The sequence below is a fragment of the Pogoniulus pusillus genome, chromosome 9 (assembly GCF_015220805.1).
Source record: "Pogoniulus pusillus isolate bPogPus1 chromosome 9, bPogPus1.pri, whole genome shotgun sequence".
Classification (NCBI taxonomy): domain Eukaryota; kingdom Metazoa; phylum Chordata; class Aves; order Piciformes; family Lybiidae; genus Pogoniulus; species Pogoniulus pusillus.
In genome coordinates, this window is record NC_087272.1 from 20672126 (window position 1) to 20692934 (window position 20809).

The 20809-nt window shown below is 40.2% G+C and overlaps 1 protein-coding gene across 1 annotated transcript in view; it reads right to left on the reverse strand.

Annotated features, from left to right (window-relative positions):
* The window catches only part of DDX60 (DExD/H-box helicase 60), a 58018-nt gene that overhangs the window by 1355 nt on the left and 35854 nt on the right, over positions 1-20809 (reverse strand). Inside the window, exons 28-36 of the mRNA XM_064148799.1 lie at positions 19602-19746; positions 18645-18797; positions 17224-17328; positions 15766-15966; positions 14651-14755; positions 12688-12826; positions 11947-12068; positions 3094-3241; positions 1159-1301 (exon numbers count right to left, since the gene is read on the reverse strand). Coding sequence (XP_064004869.1) covers positions 1159-1301; positions 3094-3241; positions 11947-12068; positions 12688-12826; positions 14651-14755; positions 15766-15966; positions 17224-17328; positions 18645-18797; positions 19602-19746 — 1261 coding nt within the window. The remainder of the gene's footprint in view (positions 1-1158; positions 1302-3093; positions 3242-11946; positions 12069-12687; positions 12827-14650; positions 14756-15765; positions 15967-17223; positions 17329-18644; positions 18798-19601; positions 19747-20809) is intronic.

Below are 20809 nucleotides of genomic sequence, written 5' to 3' on the forward strand. Positions count from 1 at the left end.
GGGGTAAGGTTGAGAGGGGTAGGGGGAAGGTGGAGGGGTGGTTGAGAGCCCCTGCTGGGGACTCAGGTTTCTGGGAGGGGTGTCATGTTTCTGTATTACCTTACCTTGTATATTTCTGTATATAACTATATACTGTAAATATCTGCTTGTATGTTGTGCTAGCTGTAAATATAAGCTTCATTCTTATTTCCAGAGGCAGCTGAGTGTAGTCTGGGTGATTTCTGAAGTGGGGGGGAGGGGCAGGGAACACCAAAACCATCACAGCCTATTTGTGAAATCTACACCTTTAGAACTACAGCTGGAAAGTTCCACACTTTAACTCCTAGACCACTCTACAAATCTGCATAAATACACGTGCACTGGAGAAAAGGAGAGTTTGTTAGTAAAGTGACTAATACTGCCAGTGCAGCTGTGCAACGCTCTGAGCAATTTAAAGTTTGATTGGGCCAGTGGCACTGTCTTGTGTTTTAAATTAAGTTTTTTTCATGTGCATATATCATGTGTTCAAACTCACTGATATTTTGAACATATTAACCTTAAGCATGGAGCATTTTAAGGATGAAGGTGAATGTCAAGTCCCCTGTTGTAGGAAATTCTTTTTTTTCTATTATAGAATTAGAAGTCATGTGATAATTCTCATGCTTCAGAGACTGCAAGAAAATGAAAGCTGACAGAAAACATGCTGAGGTACTTTACAGTTAAGCTAATTCATATGCTATCAAACATACTTGATGAAACTCTAGCTGGCGAGCAAATAACAAATGCAATAATCCATCCATTTGCCAGGATCCTTGAGACTTCTATCATTGATTTTTATTAAAAAAAAAAACCACAAAGAATACAAACTGGGGATATGGTTTGAATTTGAAATTTTAAAGTAACTTACTTGTCTCAGAGTTGGAAAGAACAAAGGCCTTACAAGAAAGTAAACCACAGATTGTTTTCCTACATCTACTCTATATTTCTTGCCCTGTGATAATGTGGTGCACCCTACTCAGGGCCACCTTTTTTTTTTTAATTCAAGACCTTTCAAATCACTTTTCCTAAAAACTGACACATCATCATCATGTCATCACATTGCACAGAAGCAAGCATATTGTAATAAACAATTTTTAGTCAACTGTAATAAAATTCTGCCCCTCGTGAAAACAAACTTACTGCATTGATGACTTTCCCATTAAATAGATCATTATCAGTCACTCCAGACAAACATGCGAACGGTGAGATGGCAGATATGCTTTTGGTGTTGTCCATCAAATAAGATGCTAGTTCAGAGCCATGACAACTCTTAGATGTAAAATCTAGAGAAGAAGTTTCAAAGACAGTGTAAGCTATGCAGATGCAAGCTCCCTTTCAGCAGCTGGTTATGAAAGTCAGTAATCTTCCAGTCAGTAGATAAGGACACAAAATAACCTCATAAAATTTGATCCTTTTATTCACTAGAACTTCTATGCAGTTGATTACAGTATGAAAGAGTTTCCTAGTGATGAGAATATTACATCTCAGTTACCTGCCTCACCACTTCATCCTTTCTCCTTGACTCATCAGTAGCCAAAATAGCTAACAGTGTGAAGTTGTGCCAAAAACAAAGGGAATGTTGTTAGACTATTAGAAGACTTATTTTTACCTTCACATTTTACTGTGTTCTACATTGAAAAAAACCAGGATTTTTTCAACCTATATTCACAGGTCTTTATAGCTAGACATCTAATAATTTTTATTCCTATGATCTGGATTCCCAGCCAGCATTTTTTTTGAAGCACTAAATAAAGAATGTTCTAACTGAGGCACTGAATTTCAGTTTTTACAATAGCATGGGCTTTCAGCTGCCTCATGGTCTGCCTGTAACTTCAATCACTGTCTGCAGAACTGTAGTTATTTATAAGGATTTGCACTTTTGATTTTTCCTTTTCTAAATAGCAACTTATTCTTCCTTTCTAAATTATAAACAATACTTGAAATTCTTACAGTGCAACCTTTTGTGCTTTCTGTTATCGTTAAGTATGCTGCAGTTACACTGTTTATGGCTTCAGGAAAAGGATCTGAGCAGTTTGACAGTACTGACAGGTGGCTTTTTTGTGTTTGTTTTTTCAGCCTTGCCCCAAGTTATGGTAGGCATAAAAGTCTCTGCCATCCCAACCCACAGGATATGGTTCAATCTTGTATTTCTTTTTATGTAAATCTAATGGAAAATAGTTTTTCCAAAGTCAAGCAGCTTCAGCAAAATGGGGAGAATGCAACCACATTACACTTTTCATTTAAGGAAGAAATTTTTCAACTGAAGTTGAAAAGTAAATTCGATTTTAAAGCTCACATCCTGAGTAAAATATTAGTAACATTTATATATACTAATTAATATATATACTGAAAATACAAGGCAGCCTGTGCTCTGTTCTAACTTGGAATTCCATCACTCTGTTGTTTATAGCTCTTCATTTTCTATGTTTTTCAGGTAACGTATCAGGCTTAGGTTCAACATGAAAAAAAATAGTGATACCACTATAGTGTTGCTAACATCATATCATTATGCAGTACTTTACAGTGCTGTGTACTGGAAACAGAAAACTGTTATTTACCATTTCAGACCATATGGCAATGTGCTGTTTTATATAACTTTGTTTATTGGACATAATTTACTGGCTTAAGTTGACGTAAGAAATGCTGCAATGTTCTTAACTGTTACTTCAACCTTAAGGCTGTTCAAATGTTGAAAATCAAACCTTTTTAAGACTCTGAAACTAACTCAAATATCATAGGCATTTAAGAATCAGCAACTGAATGCTGATTTGATAAAACTTCTTTTATTCAATAATTAAACAATGGTTTTCCTTTTATAAAAAGGCAGATTAATTTTTATTTCCCCTACGAAATAATAAAACAGCAATGAAAATGATCCTTTTCTTGTACAAAACATTTAATATGTACAATATCACCCCTGCTGCTTGTAAAACGTATGTGAAATAGAAACTGTATCCCTTTATTAGCATGTCTGAATTCACTATTTTATTTCTTTACAAAGTAAGATGCAACCTAGACTTTCTAATACAATCAATTCCACGTATTATGATTATGCATTAATTTTTCACTTCCTACCTGTCTTCGACAGTGGAAGTCTATATTCTTGTTCCATATCTGCCAGCTTGGCAGTTGTCAGAAGAAAATGAGCAAAATTCTCTTCTACTTTGTGGTTGTACTCCTTTACAGCATCTGCAAAGTCTTCTGGCAGTTCTTCTAGAAAAACCTGAAATAACAAACCATTTATTGCTTAATTCAGGTCATTTGTCCAAAATAGTCTTTCTACATTGTTGCAGACATAGCATGTTAGAACACACACACTGCATTAGCAGAAAGAGGGAAAGACCATAGCTCCAGATTTCACCCAACTTGTCAGACTGCCTGACCATCTAGAATTAATGCATCTCAAAAATGGATGAGAATTTCAAGCAGAAAAAGCATTAAAGATACACAGTGTGTATAAGACTCAAGGATTTTTACTCAAAATACTTGGCAAACAACTTTCTGAAAGATGTTTCAATTAGCTAAAAAGAGGGCCCTCTGAAGGGCTAGCTCTTGTTTTCTAGATCATGTTTCGCGTATCTTGGTGTTCAATAGGTTCCCTACCCACATGATGGACTCATGCTTTGCTACTATTAACCACACCAGTCCCACAATTTGTCCTATGTGACTAGCCACTTTTCAGAACTAAGTAACAGTTTTCCTCTTGGAATGCTCACTGGAAATTGGCCATTTTCATCCAGAAGGTGCTTCTCCTGTTCCAGACACAGCTGAGTCCTCCACAATTTTAAAACTTTGCATAGAAGAGCACGTAACAAATGCTTCATTTTTGGAAAACGCTCTAAGCCTACAGAGTCATTTACCACAGAGCTTGCTGGTGTCCCAAGTTGTTAGCATGTGTCACAAAAAGCTAGAGCTCCTTAGATAGAAACAAAATTCTAGCAGGGTGAGGAGAAGAAAGTAAATTGCCATTTGGGGAAGTGATGCTTGAGTTGCACAGCAAAAGAAATGCTGTGTCATTTACAACTCTAGATTTTGCAGTATCAATTTTGCAGTAACTGTGTAATCATTTGTCAGCACTGGCACAGACTTCAACAATCTGGTACTTTTTATTTAACCTGACACTCAACTGCTACTTCTGTGGTTAAATCAAGGCTTCTTTGTTTTAATCGGCTAAGTACTTTATTCTAACTACTTGTATTAGCATGCAAGTGGCAAAGTGCTGGCAGGGTGGGGGGCAGTTCAGGGCTAGGTGCTGCAAAAAGAGGCCAAGGGCTGCCATGTGACAGATACAGTCAGTTCAAATGACCTCATCATAGGTGTTGAGCTCAGCTCTGTCCTCTGTGAAAACTTAGTTAAGAGAGGGCAAAAATGTCATACAGCAGAGTGAAAAGCAAGAGTGCAAACACCAAGATCAGAGAAGGAGGGGAAAGAGGTGCTCCAGGAGATGAAGTGTATGAAGTGGCAATTCTTCTGAGTCTGTAGAACAAACCACACTAGAGCCTGTGAAGGATGCCACACTAGAGAAGCTGATTATTTCCTGAAAGAACTCACAGAGAGCCCACATTGGAGCAAGTTTTTTCCTGAACGGCTGCATCCCACAGAAAGATACACACTAGGCTAGGGGTGAGAGGTGAGGAAGGAGTGGCAGAATGAGCTGTTAAGAATGGACCACAACTCATTTCTCATTAGCAATGCACTGCTTGGGATTGTGGGTAAAGGAATCAGGAATCAGACTAAAGTTGAGCCTGAAAAAAAAAAAGGGGGAGGGAGAAGGTGGTGTTGAAATTTGTATTTTTTGTTTATCACTACCAAAATCTGTTTTAATTGCTGTGATGGTTTGGGGGTTACCCCGCCCCCCCACACTTTTGAATTTGCCCCAGCTAACTCAGACGGACCCTGGGAATATAGATGAAGCAATTTATTTACAGCTAGCAGAATTTACAAGCGGCTATTTACAATATATACAGTTATATACAATTATATACAGAAATATACAAAGGATAAACAATACAAAAGCACAACTCCCCTCCCAGAAACCTGAGTCCCCAGGAGGGGCTCTCAAACCACCCCAACACCTCCCCCCGGCCCCTCTCAACCTTACCCCAGTTCTCAGGAAGAAAAGAGGTGCAGCCAAGAGGTTAGGGAGCAGGGTTAGTAGGAGCAGGGTTAATGAGATGTGACCAGGTCTAAGGCAAAAGCAAGAGTGAGAGACAAAATGGAGAATAAGACTTTCTTCTTCCCAGAGTTCTCAGCGTAACTGTGAGAGAAGTAGACACAATTGTTTTTCATTTCACTGCCCGTTATCTAGTTCTGTTACCAAAACATTCCAGCTTGCTTCAAACTAGCACAATCCACCCCTTGTCTACTTCACTCAGAGTATCGCTGAGAATTATCTAATCTAATCTAATCTAAACCAATATTTACACTAAAACAATATATACAAGTTCAGTTCACACTTCAATCAGATGTAGGTGGTTCAAAAGCTCAGAACAGGGACTCCCAGGTGATGTTGGGTTCGTGCTCACGTACTGTAGATTCTATCGTAGATTCTCTCAGTGTTGGGCGCCGATGTTACCTAGAACAGAAAACTCCTAACAACTTGAATTTAAACTCTCTCAGCTAAGGTTAAATTTCTCTGTGGAATACACTGGATTTCACCATTCTCCTGCATTACCCAGTATGTATGACCAGGACCTTCCGCAGAAACCACCCCTCGGACAGGTTTCCCTTCGCCCGAAGGAGAAAATACCCAAACAGTTTTCCCTAACAGATTCTTCTCACGTACAACAGGAACTTTATCACCGTCTACTGTTTGGACCAAATCTGATTGTGCAGGTCCTGCTCTGTTTACTGAACCTCTACTATTTACCAACCAAGTAGCTTGTGCTAAATGTTTGTCCCAGTTTTTCAGAGTTCCACCCCCCATGGCTTTTAGGGTGGTTTTCAGCAAACCATTGTAGCGTTCAATCTTCCCTGAAGCTGGTGCATAGTAGGGTATGTGATAGATCCATTCAATACCATGCTCTTTGGCCCAGTTTTTCACAAGATTGTTCTTGAAATGAGTACCATTGTCTGACTCAATTCTCTCTGGAGTTCCATGTCTCCACAAGATCTGTCTCTCCAAACCAACAATAGTGTTACGTGCAGTAGCCTGTGGAACTGGATAGGTTTCCAACCATCCAGTGCTGGCTTCTACCATCGTCAGCACATACTGCTTGCCAGAACGAGATCGAGGTAAAGTGATGTAGTCAATCTGCCAGGCTTCACCATACTTGTACTTTGACCATCTATCACCATACCATAAGGGCTTGATTCGCTTAGCCTGCTTAATAGCAGCACAGATGTCACAGTCATAGATGACTTGGGTGATAGCATCCATGGACAAGTCAATTGACCTATCGCGAGCCCATCGGTATGTTCCATCTCTGCCTTGATGTCCAGATGAGTCATGGGCCCACCGAGCTAAGAACAGTTCACCTCGGTGTTTCCAATCAAGGTCAATGTCAAGTTCAGAGTTGGTATCAACTTGAGCAAGCTTAGCAGCTTGGTCTGCCTTCTGGTTATGTTTATGTTCCTCAGTAGCTCTGCTCTTAGGCATGTGTGCATCTACGTGCCGCACCTTCACTGGAGTTCTCTCCAGCCGTGCATCAATGTCCTGCCATAGATCAGCACACCAAATAGGCTTTCCTTTCCTCTGCCAACCATTCTTCTTCCAGTCCTTTAGCCAACCCCATAGAGCATTGGCTACCATCCACGAGTCGGTGTAGAGGTAAAGGATAGGCCAATTCTCACGTTCAGCCACATCAAGAGCAAGTTGAACAGCTTTTACCTCAGCGAACTGACTGGATTCTCCTTCGCCATCTTTCGTTTCGGTAACTCTCCTGGTTGGACTCCAAACCGCTGACTTCCATCTTCGCTTGTTCCCAACAAGACGACAGGAACCATCTGTGAACAAAGCATAGCTCTTTTCCTGATCAGAGAGATCACCATAGGGAGGAGCTTCCTCAGCACGAGTTATTTTCTCCTCTGGAGGTTTGGAACAGTCTGTGCCTTCCGGCCAGTTGGTGATCACCTCCACCAGACCAGGTCGGTCAAGATTACCCATTCGTGCTCGTTGGGTTATCAAAGCCATCCATTTAGACCAGGTTGCATCTGTGGCATGATGTGGTGATGAACCTTTGCCTTTGAACATCCAGTTTAGAACTGGCAGTCTAGGAGCTAAAAGCAATTGTGACTCAGTTCCAATCACTTCAGAAGCTGCTTTCACTCCCTCATAGGCTGCTAGAATCTCTTTCTCAGTTGCAGTGTAATTTGTCTCTGAACCTCTGTAACAACGTCCCCAGAAACCAAGAGGACGACCACGTGTCTCATTTGGAGCTCTCTGCCAAAGACTCCAAGTTGGACCATTGTCACTGGCAGCCGTGTACAGAATGTTTTTAATGTCCGGACCAGATCTCACAGGTCCCAGGCCCACTGCATGGACTACTTCTCGTTTGATCTGATCAAAGGCTGCTTGTTGTTCAGGTCCCCACTCGAAATTGTTTCTCTTACGAGTCACATCATGCAGAGGTTTGACAATCTGACTGAAACCAGGAATGTGTAGTCTCCAAAATCCCACCACACCAAGAAAAGAAAGTGTGTCCTTCTTACTGGTGGGAACTGCCATGGTAGAGACTTTGTTGATCACATCCTGAGGAATGTAACGGCGACCATCCTGCCACCGCACTCCCAGAAACTGAATTTCTTTGGCAGGTCCTTTGACCTTGTCTCTCTTAATGGCAAAACCTGCTTGCAACAGAATGTCAATGATTTTGTTACCTTTCTCGAAGACTTCCTCAGCAGTTTGGCCCCACACAATGATGTCGTCGATGTACTGGATGTGCTCTGGAGCTTTACCTTTCTCCAGTGCATTGTGAATGACTGAGTGACAGATGGTTGAGCTGTGTTTCCACCCCTGAGGCAAACGATTGAACTGGTACTGGATTCCTCTCCAGGTGAATGCAAACTGAGGCCTGCACTCCTTTGCTATGGGAATAGAGAAGAAAGCATTAGCAATGTCTATGGTTGCATACCATTTAGCCTCCTTCGATTCCAGCTCGTACTGGAGTTCCAGCATGTCCGGCACAGCTGCACTCATGGGTGGTGTCACCTCGTTGAGGGCACGAAAGTCAACTGTCAGTCTCCAGTCGCCCGTAGGTTTGCGCACAGGCCAGATGGGACTGTTGAAAGGTGAATGAGCTTTCTCGATGACAGCCTGACTCTCCAATTGACGAATCAGCTGATGAATGGGCAACAAAGAGTCACGGTTAGTTCTGTACTGCCTATGATGAACAGTTTGAGTTGCAATTGGCACTTCCAGGTCCTCTATGTCATGCTGTCCCACAACTGCAGATTCATCAGAAAGTTCAGGTCTAATAGACAATTTCAATTTATCATCCTCAATCTCTACAGATGCTATTCCAAAAGCCCATTTATGACCCTTAGGATCTTTGAAACAACCTTGTCTCAAAAAGTCAATTCCCAGAATGCAAGGCGCATCAGGACCAGTTACAATAGTATGTGTCTTCCACTCTTTACCAGTTAAACTGATCTCAGCCTGTATTTTAGTTAACTCTTGAGATCCACCAGTGATTCCAAAGATAGAAATGGACTCTGTCCCTTTGCAATTAGATGGCAATAAAGTACACTGAGCACCTGTGTCAACTAAAGCCCTGTATTTCCGAACTCTTGAACTGCCAGGCCACCTAATGAATACATTCCAATAGATTCGGTTCTCTCCACTATCCCTTTCCTCCTCCTGGCTGGAGGCAGGGCACCCCTAATGCTGAACATGGCATGTAGGGTGTACACAGTGATTGGTGTTGTTGCGAGAGGAACTGCAACTGTTGGAACAATTGCAGTTGCTCTCGGGAGCTGAAGAAGTGACAGCTACTTTTCGGGCATTGCTGCCTCTGTTTCTGCCACTCTGCAGTTCCTTGACCCTCTTTGAAAGAGCTGAAGTAGGTTTACCATCCCATTTGTTCATGTTCTCCCCGTATGTGTCACGCAGAAGTATCCACAGTGACGCACGTGATTGCTGCTGTCTGGGTGGAATTTGTCTCCTCCTGGGCTGGAATTGCCTTGCAGGAGGTGGGCGTCTGTTCCTGACTGCAGAAACATGCACCCATTCAGATGATGCAGGAACGGTATCCTTTACCAGATTTTTTGAGATCCTCCTTCAGTTCTTTCATGGTATTCTCAAAACCATCTTTCATGCCCTTTATTTCAGAAGTCATAGTTTTTATGGCACAGATTATACCAGAATGTGAGAAGCTGTCCTCAATCTGCCTGAGCTGATCAGTGAATTCACCAACAGTGAAAGATCTTCCATTATCACTCCTTGATAGAAATTTACTGGCCAAGATGTTAGCATAGGATGAAGGAGCAAGCTTAATAAGCTTCTTCATGAGACCTGTTCCCAAAGGAATATCGTCAGGCTCATGAGTGCCATGATCTCCATAAAGCACTTCCTTCACAGCAAACTCCTTCAGAAGCTTAATTCCCTGCTCAACAGTGTTCCACTTCTTGGCAGCCCATGGCAAATCATCTCGGGAAGGATATCTCATAGCCACAGCCAACAGCAGGCGTGTCCACAAGCTAACCCTACCAAGAGGACTTGCTAGGTGTTTGTCCACTCCACTCTCCTTAGTGAGTGGTCCCAGCTGCTTGGCAGACTTGTCTCCTACCTGCAGAGCATTAGCACCAATGCCACGGCATCTCACTAGCCAGCTTAGGATTGGCTCACCTGATTCCCTTGTGTATTCCTTCCTAACTTCCCTGACCTCTCTGAGTGGATCCTTGGAGCCTTGGATGTCATCTTCCTCCTCTTCTTCCTGTTGTTCTGGTGGTGCTGGGCCTAACACAATCTTCCTCATAGCATTCCTAAACTCATTGGAACCATCCTCTCTCCTGGCAGCTAACCTCACAGCACTCCTCTCACTTGAGTATTGTTGTCTCAGCACATCTACAAGGTCTCGCAGACTAACTGCCTCCTCTTCCTCCTCTTGCTGCTGATCACCAGAGGTCCCCTGTCTTACGTCCTCCTGTGAACCACTCTTTGTCTTAGCTTTTGCCTTAGCAGGTGCCAGAAGGGCCTGAGCAGCAACAGACTTGGATGTGTCTGCTGGAGGATTTGAATCTTTAGGATTCTGACTTGGAGGGTTTGAATCCTTAGGGGTCTGACCTGGAGCATTTGAGTTCAGATCTGCCTTGCTTTTAACAGGAGGATTTTGGTTCTGGTCTGCTGGCTGGGGGTTCGAATTAGCTGAGCTGGTGTCATTAGGATTTGGACTGACTGGGCTAGCGTTACCAGCACTAGTAGTATTATTAACATTAGTGGGATTATTTGCCTGTCCTCCTGGGATGCCTGCCAACCCTGACTTGTTTTCATTTTTGCTAGGGACATTCTGCGGCTTGTTTTGGTTATCCTTATCATTGTTTACGTTAGTGGCGGGAACGCTGGCTGTGTTCCCAGAACCTACAGAGGAGGGTGGAGAGGCTGGCAAGGGGGAAGCCGATAACTGTGTTCCCTTGTTTTGCTGTGAAAGAGACTGCTTCTGAGACACAGAATTTTTCCTAGTCCTTACAGAAACTGGTTTTGAATTTTTCACCAATAATGCCAAAATTAATATGAATATTAAAATCATGAGGCAAATATTAAAAACTGTGAGAAGAAAAACAGTTTTACACGAGCATGTACCTATACAAACAGTTGGAATTCCTGTCTTAGGCTGAATAACTCTCATTAGAGCCATATTTAAAGCAGAATTTCCATTGATTGTCACATTATTGACCAGAGCTCCTGTAATGTCCTTGGTAATATTCTCAGAGATATTAAAACCAGCATAACCAAGAATAAAATCACCCCAGCTCCAGAACATGTTTGAAAGCTTAACTTTAGCCTTCTTAAAAACTACATGAAGCAAGAAATAACCAATTTGATCTTTGATCCAATTGTACACAAAAAACCAGAAAACAGGCCACACAGCAATCCCCACCAAGTACAATAGCTGCTTGATTAGCTTCATCTTAATTCCCAGAGCTAATTTCCACTCACTGAAATATCTAGCCCCACGTTGGGCGCCAATAAAAAATGTGATGGTTTGGGGGTTACCCCGCCCCCCCACACTTTTGAATTTGCCCCAGCTAACTCAGACGGACCCTGGGAATATAGATGAAGCAATTTATTTACAGCTAGCAGAATTTACAAGCGGCTATTTACAATATATACAGTTATATACAATTATATACAGAAATATACAAAGGATAAACAATACAAAAGCACAACTCCCCTCCCAGAAACCTGAGTCCCCAGGAGGGGCTCTCAAACCACCCCAACACCTCCCCCCGGCCCCTCTCAACCTTACCCCAGTTCTCAGGAAGAAAAGAGGTGCAGCCAAGAGGTTAGGGAGCAGGGTTAGTAGGAGCAGGGTTAATGAGATGTGACCAGGTCTAAGGCAAAAGCAAGAGTGAGAGACAAAATGGAGAATAAGACTTTCTTCTTCCCAGAGTTCTCAGCGTAACTGTGAGAGAAGTAGACACAATTGTTTTTCATTTCACTGCCCGTTATCTAGTTCTGTTACCAAAACATTCCAGCTTGCTTCAAACTAGCACAATTGCTAACTAATGAATTTAATTTTCCCCAAGGTGAGGCTGGTTTTCCCTATGATCATAAATGGTAAGCCATCTCCCTTGACCCATGAGCTTTTCCATCTTGTTTTCTACCTCATTGTATTGAGACAGAGAAGTGGCTGAGTAGGCAGCTACCTGCAGACCCATCTGAATACTGTATATACATCCATAATGATGCTATTTTAACTGAGAACAGAAAACAAGTTCATTGAAGTGATACATAACGTCAGTTACAGCAAAGAACAATGCTTTCTCTACCTTTGACTGGCAAAACTTGTGTTTGTATTTCATGATGCAGGCTGGAAGATACTTCCTCCCAAATAGGTTTGCTAAGATAAGTACCAGCTTTTCCAGAACATCTTCTGAAAAAACAGTTGTACCTATACCAAAACAGAAAGTGCTTGGGTTAAATAAGAAACTTCTTTTTTCCACTTAAATAGCTTCTGTTCAGGAGTTGCCTTTCCATCTAACATTATCATGACAGAGGTTATGCAAAACTATATTGGATAAAGATCAGCTCATTACATACAAAAATACTCCATGTAATTAAACAAGATATGGTAATATATACAAAGTAATAGTGTATTCTTATATGTTCACATATTGCAGCATATCCCAGGGCACAGAATGGATTTGACTCATGCAATGAGAATTAGTAGTGCCTAAATCGTTATTGCTGATACTCAGAGACATTATTTTATTTGCTACCCAATTCAAACATTGCTCTGAAGTCAGAGTTACTAATTTTTCTATGTATAGCATTCTTTTTTTATCTCATCAGATTGTTTCACAAATAGTAAATTTAAGCTCATGATAACATCATTGCCATATGTGCGCACTGGCTTTCTCAGATAGAAATGATAGCACATGCAGGGTGTGTAGAGGCACAGGCCAAGAATATGATAATGAAGGCTGTGCAAGCAAATGTAGCAGAAAGAAGGCACTCAGAAAATTCAAGAACCAGTTTCACTTAGAGAGCCTGAATGGAGTGTTATTTACCTTTAACTGGCTGGCATAATTTGTGGAATAAACCTTTTGCAAGAAAGCTCACTAAAACAAAATTTGCAGGTTCATGATAGAACAAGTGTGTCACAAGTCCAGCAAATCCTATGGGGTTACCTTCTTGATCCAAGTAACCCTATATAATTACAAAGAAAAAAACAAACCAAAACCTTCATTGTGAAAAATGAACAGAGATATTTAAAAAATCATAAAAGGTGGCATTCAGAATAGTCCTTCAACTTAATGCATAGGTACGTATCGAGATCATTCCATTTCCAGTGAAAGGCTTTACTGAAAAACAAGTTACCAACTTCTTGAGTCTTTCCATAGGAGGCCTTCATTTCCCCATGCAAAGCATGAATCTTGACTTCACAGTATTAGTGCCAGTATGGATCATGTTGCAAATGAAAAGTGCATACAGTCACCAAAGTAAGATTTGACGCAACTTTAAACAAACTGTTAGTCCAAATTTTTGATGGGATAAAAGCACAGCGAACAATGATCTGTCAAATAGGTTGCTGCATGATGTTTGGGTGATAGAAGTTTACACAGTTTCAAATAGCAACAGAACAAGCTCATGTACCAAAACTCCATTAAAGGCTGTAAAATCCAGGACACCTCCAGTGTCAGTGATTGCTGTATCACACCATGTAAGAAAGGAGGGAGTATCCAAAGAATCATCATTGTGTATATATATGGTTGCCCTTTCCTTTATATACACTACCCTGGGAAGATTTTTAGAGACAGGATATTAGATATGTGGGCCAGGTTTTGTCCAGTACCTGTGCTAACTGTAACTTTCAGAAATGTTACTAATCTCTTGGTCATATCAGGCTCCTAGTCTCAGACAGAAAGGGCACCCAGAGGAGGAGACTGATGTTTTGTGCTAGTTTGAAGCTGGCTAGAATGTTTTGGTGAGAAGAGATAGATTACAGGCTGTGAAAGGAAAACAGTGGTGATGTCTACTTCACTCATAGGCTTACTGAGAGATACAAGAAGAAGAATCAAAACATAGATATGGCACTCAGCTTCTGCTGCTGGGGAGCTCTGAACTGTATCTCTCTCTCTAACCTCACCCTCCATTTCTCTGCTGTTTTTCTGATTAATCCACTTTGCTTCCTAAACCCCTGGCCAAAAATCCATTCTTCCTTGGGACTGGGGTAAGGTTGAGAGGGGTAGGGGGAAGGTCAAGGAGCAGTTGGGAGCCCCTCCTGGGTGCTCACGTTTCTGGGAAGGGTGTCATGTTTCTGTATTACCTTTTACCTTGTATATTTCTGTATATAACTGTATATACTGTAAACACCTGCTTGTATATTCTGCTAAGCTGTAAATAATAAGCTTCATTCAATTTCCAGAGACAACTGAGTCTAGTCTGGGTGATTTCCAAAGTCTGGGGGGGCAGGGAACACCCAAACCATCACACATTTTCATTAGGGCTCCTATCAGCAGGAGGACTTGGAAACCTGAGCACAGATGACTTGTTAATATAATCACATTAGTGGTGCCTCTTACTTCCTGTAGTCCTGAGCTGTAAATTGAAATAGAGTCATTCCTAAAACTTTTCAAAATCAAATTGAAACTATTACTGTGGAGAGGTGACGACTAATTTTCAGTCATCTCTAAGACCTATTTCCTATTTGATAGGAATATAATTTCTCCCAGCATTTTGGAAATGAACTCATCCTCAATATTTTTTAAAACCCCATCAGTTTACATGCTTGAATCTTCATATACAATATAAATGCTCAAATTTTACTTTCCTATTCAATTTGCAATCATGTAGACCATATGCTATATGACTTTTCCTACTGAATTTATTCCACAACATTTATAACAATTTTACAGCCCGTTGCTATGGAATATAAAATACATAATTCTTTAAATGAAAGTATACCAGCACAAGCACATGAGAATCTGTAGATATAAGCACTACCCTTCATGAGAATTAACTAAAACCTACCTCCTTGATAAGAAATTGCAAGGAAAACACGAAATAAATTTTTAATATTTCAGCGTATCTTTCTTTCTTGAATGACATCAGTGAGTGCTTCAACACAGACAATGCCTGGTCAATCAGAAAGAAAAAAAAAAGTAGAAATTAGGAATTCAAGGGATTTCTCATACTGTAACAAGCAATGAAATGTAACATCCAGATTTTATGCTTTGTTTTATCAACCGGCTTTCAGAGTAAAAGTGCTGAGTGAGGGTTACATTGTATTTTTACATAGACTGAATACCTAACTCGTGGAAACACTTGTGAAAGAGTTTATCCTTTGTCAAATGTGTATTCATTTTCTAAATTAGTGCCTGTGTCAAGGTTTTTAAAAGTTAATTACATAAAATTCGTATAGTGATCGAAAACATAAGAATTATATATCATTAAACTAAACTCAGGAAGTTTTGCATTTATTCCTTTCACTTGAACAAAAGATTACCAATTTACTTTGCTATCTTAAGAAGACTCATTCAGTGAGTTTTTGAAAATAAATGTCTATATGCCTAAGAGGATGTTAAAATTCACATCAGCTGGATGAAAGAGTTCCTTATTAATTACAAGATGAGATCTGACCAATCTGTAACCATGGCCATAGGTTTTTCACTTTGATCACTGCATGAAATGGCAAGAATAAGAATTTTTAGATTCCAAAGAGTTAGCATGTGGATTTCAATGAGTGATACATAGAATTTTCTCATTGTTTCCACTGAGACACCATTCCACAGCACCTCTCTTCCCTGTATGCGTTCACCTTTTTCTCAAATACAGATGATTTTTTAAATATTGGAAGACATTCTGATTTTCCAGGTTGATGCAAACATTGCCTAGAAAGAGCCACAAAAAATACCTTCCTGATACCAGCATCCATTCTGAGGACAATACTTTATGCAAGGAATAAATGTCTGAAAAAGCACAGGACAATACTGTGGAGAAGATGGCACAGGTACTAGAAGCAGTACAGCCAAGTATGTGATTTCATTTGGAGGCAGACTGCTTACTTTTGAAGTTCATATCTTTCTGCTCATTTTAAGGAGACATTATAATTTAACTTGATTGCTTTTAAGAAACAAATACTAAACCTTTGCTCTTGCATCTGCTTTGTCATCAGCCCTTGCAGCAAACAGCATGAGTCTCAATATTAAGGAAACAGTCAGAGGAAATTGGCCTTTCAGCTGAGGTATGTTGGATTTGATAAGTCTTTCCACTTTGGGAAATGGAATGTCGTAGAAGAACACGTTACCAATCAAATCTTGTCCTCGTCTTCCAGCACGTCCTGACATCTAAGAATATAATACTTAATAATTACATTATTAAAAGAACAACTATTTTAAAATCAAACACCTAAGTTGTATATACTGGTACCATCTTTGCAGTCCTAATAAAGCATTTATGACAAATTGTTAAAACAATGTGGCCAAAATATGCTGCACCTCAAATATAGCTGCTTTTCAAATTTGGTAAGTTTGTTTACACCTTAAAACATGAACTTCCAAATTTGATAGAAGGTTCACTCAGATATCTTTTAAATATTTATATTCCTTCAAAGTAAGCTTTAACTTAATTTACACCTATATGCCAGCTCTGTTTTCAAGTTACATTTAGCTATCAATTATTTCTGGGTGGACTTGAGGCAGAGATATTCACGGTACGATTAAAGAGGAGAGAATATGAATAATGAGTAGAGAGAATCTTCTAAAGGATTTATTCCCTTGCTAGGGTCACCTGTTCTTGATCAGGTCCATTGTGGGGACTTGCCAGATGGTGTGACAAAGCTGGGGTCATAGTATTTATGTGAAGTGGAAGGTTGCATGTAGGTTCAGTTACTGCACAGAACCACTTAGACTGACAGAGAGCTGCCTGCCAGGTGATGTCATCAGCTATATCTGGTCTATATGACCTCCTGCACCACATGCAAGCTGGCAGTACTACACGACAATACAGGCTTGAAATGTAGCACAAGAGCAGGAAACAGAATCGAATGAAGAGACTGAGGATAATCATAATGAAGAGTCTCAGAGTCCATCCAGTAAGCTGTGCCATGACTAGAAGCACTCTGCTTTATTGCATTTGCAACCACACAATGCTGTACTGCATTGTGAGGACTGCCATTTCCATGATGGAAGGAATTCAAATGTGCTGTTAATTCAGTGAGTAAACTCTCTTTTGTTCCATACACCCCCACTGTATGTCCTTTTCACACATTTGTAAAACTCTGGCTAGAACAAACAAGAGCTTTTGTCTTTCTGGCTCCCAAAGCAGCATGCTGAATCTATGCCTTTAATTCACCAAGTGGTTATAATATTTTCATAACTGAAACAGATCTCTTGATTGTATGCATTATTCGTGGGCTGGCAGTTCTGAAACGTTAGTAAAATCACCTTAGCTAAAACCACTATTTTCAACAAAATGAACAGCTAAAACTCAGAACATACCTAGCAGCATATGTAAAAGAAAAAACGTATTTTCTAAAGTTGTGTGTGATGACAGCTACATGTGTACTGTTCTTACAGCAACAATTAGGCATTCTATTTCCATACCTGTCTGTAATTCAGGGCATCTAAAAAGACCGAATCCTCAGCAAAGACAACAGATTTACATGGCATGTTGATCCCTAGAGCAAGTGTTGAAGTAGCTGTAACCACCTATACAATAACAAACATGAGTGTATCTATTAGTAAAGCCAACATCCATTTTTAGAAAAAACACTGGAAAGTGCAACTTAAACAATAACAGGAATTTTGTTGTAATTTTTCAAATAGCCAAACCTTAGCTACACACAGAAATTTCACTCTCTGGTGTATTTCACATAGCCATTACATTTGCACATTAAGAAGTACTACTTGGGTTACAACCCTGTGCAATGCTACAGGTTTGGGAAAGAATGGTTGGAAAGCTGCCCAGCAGACAAAGACCTGGGGATACTGGTCAGCATCGGTTGACTATGAGCCAGCAGTGTGCTCAGGTGGCCAAGAAGGCCAACAGTATTCTGGCCTGTATCAGGAATAGTGTGGCTGGCAGGAGAAGAGAAGTGATTACTCCCCTGTATTTGGCACTGATGAGGCCACACCACGGAATACTGAGTTCAGTTTTGGGCCTCACACTATGAGCTGCTGGAGCATGACCAGAGAAGAGTGACAAATCTGTTGAAGAGTCTAGAGCATGAGGAGAAACTGAGAGACCTGGGATTGTTTAGCCTGAAGAAAAGAAGGTTGAGGGTAGAGATTATCACTCTCTACACAAAAAAAAGTTGTAGTGAGATGGGTGTCAGTCTCTTCTCAAGCAACAGGTAGATGAGACAAAATGGCCTCTATCTGTGCCAGGGGAGTTTTAGGAACAATTTCTTCACTGGAAGGACTGTTAAGCACTGGAACAAGCTGCTAAAGAAAGTGATTGAATCGTCATCCCTGGAAATATTTACAACACACGAAGATGTGGCACTTGAGACATGGTTTAGCAGTGGACTCATTAGGTTGTGGTTGGACTCAGTGATCACAGAACCACAGAATGTCAGGGGCTGGAAGGGACCTCAAAAGATCATCTAGTCCAACCTCCCTGCCAGAGCAGGATCACCTACGCCGGATCACACAGGAATGTGTCCAGACGGGTTTTGAATATCTCCAGAGAAGGAGACTCTACAGCCCCCCTAGGCAGCCTGTTCCAGTGTTCTGTCACCCTCACAGTGAAAAAAATTCCTCCTCATGTTTAAAAGACCTCAGAGATCTTTTCCAACTTAAATAATTCTATCATCCTATGATAGACTAATCTGAAGGATAGAATCTCTTAGTCAGAAACAGAGTTTATAGGGATCAGTTCATCCAGTGTACATTATTAGTTCAGAAACCTTCATGTCAACATCTTCTAAATGAGCATGAGTCAACGCAATATATATTTGTGACTGGTAAAATGTACACTATATTTTAATATAAAGTCTTAGAATAACTGATCCTAGTTGACCAACCTTGATATATCCCAGCCTGAAAAGCATCTCCACAACTTGTCTTTCCTTGGCAGACATAGATCCATGGTGAAACCCAATGCCTCTCAGTGCCATTCTTTGCTGCAGATGACATTTTCTCTCAAACCTAGCTCGATAGAAAATCTTCTTAAAAGTCTACAAATAAAGAATAATATGAAATATTAACCACAACCAGGTACTGTTAACAAAAGAAAAGTTTTTAAAATGAAGTTCCAAGCACTACTGAGAAATATAACCATTTATGATCTTTAGTCAACACGAAGCCAGAAGTATACAATTGAGTATGTACCATTAATACCTTCATTATGATGACAAATCCATTTCTATACACTACCAGGTTTTATCACCTTTGCAACAAATGCCATTACAATAGCATCAACTGTCACACCACACAGCTAAATGCAACCAGGCAGACATGGCAAGCTTGCATGTTCATGACTTTCCTACTCAAAGTAAGGCCTTATGACCATGTCATGGGTGCCACTAACACAGAATAAATTCCCAAGCAGCTATATGAAGCTGATATTCTTCTGCTTTTGTTTGTTACCTCTGCCCAGTACCATCATCTCATAACAGAGTTAAAAGCTTCCTTTTCCAAACTCAGAAATAGCATTGAACTGGGACTAAAATTTTTAAAGCCTGTAATAATTCATTAGTTCATATTTTTACAAGATATGAAGGGCATAAAAACATTTTGCTAAGTACACAAAAGGTGCCATATAGTCTATGCTAATGACTCAGAAAAAATCTGAATCAAGCGACAGAACTGTACTGCTGATAGCTGATGAAAAAGAATTAATGGTAGCATATGTTTCAGGACTGATATTACAAGAGCAAGTCAATATCATTTTTGTTGGCAGAAAATTGCCCATGCAGAAATGCATGCATGTTAGACACACAAAATCAAAATCATGCTATAATAATCAGTGAACTACTTACATCTTTATCCACTGCTTTAGGATCAGCGTAAGTATATGCAGAAGGGATAGCAGTAAGCCTGTCAAGTTTGTATTTTAACTCTCCTTTTGTAGTTACAAGAAGTTCCAAGTTTTCCATTTGATTGGAGTTTAACTTTTTTACGTTCCTATATAAAATATACAATTAAAATATTATTTCTGTAATTACCACACATTTATCCATTTCAAAATATTCATTGTGTACTTAGACAGACATTCCCTTTCGAACTGCAGGCTCAAACATACAGATCTGTTAATGTAATTTTGCTGACAATGCAAACTGCATCATTTTATCAGGGCTTGTATGCAAACCAGCGAGAAATTCTGAGTGAAGAAGAGAGGCAGAATTATAGTGGTACATTATCATGAAAGAAGCAACTGTAAGTACTTTGTTTAGCAAATTAGTAAGCTAACAACATTGCACAGTAGACGAATTAAAAGTAAAGGAGAAATGTGATGGATTTACTGCCACTAATGACTGTAAGGATTTAGGACAGGATTTGAAGAAGAGAATGGAGGGAAAACTACTTAAAAGGCAGATTTTCAAGCTATTTTCATGTCTAAATGAGTCTAAATTCTGGATTTTCAAGTTCTAACTTACTGCTACTATTATTAAACACAACTAAGTCCATTCCTTTTATACTATTTCCACTTTTAAACTATTCCACTTTCAGTTGTGATGATTAGGAGAACAAACCCACAATGCTTCATATTACTGATAATCATAACTATAGCCACATTTCACTACCAAATGCCTCATAAAATTCCATACACTATGATCACAGATCATTCAAGGTTATGATGAAAGAAGTACAGCATAGTCCAAGGAAATACCTTAAAATATTCAAAGAACACCCCACCAGTCAGGTGAGCCCATACCTCAGAGACCTGCCTTACACACTGTCAGCAACACTGGTGTCTTTCTGCTCCCTGACTATACACTTGGTACTGCTAATTGATACCTGTCATACAGATGCTCCTACCATGCAAGCTGTTAAGAGCACAGAGGAACAGGGACTATATTCTGCAAGTTGGATGAATGTGCTGCTGAAAGGTACATTCCCAAGGAATAAGCTGTCACAAAACTGTTAGCGAGGCTCAACGCATGGATCTCCACACAATTCAATGCAAGTCCCACCAGAGCCCTCTATTGTTCATTCTGACAATGTGGTCTAGAGCATAGACCACACA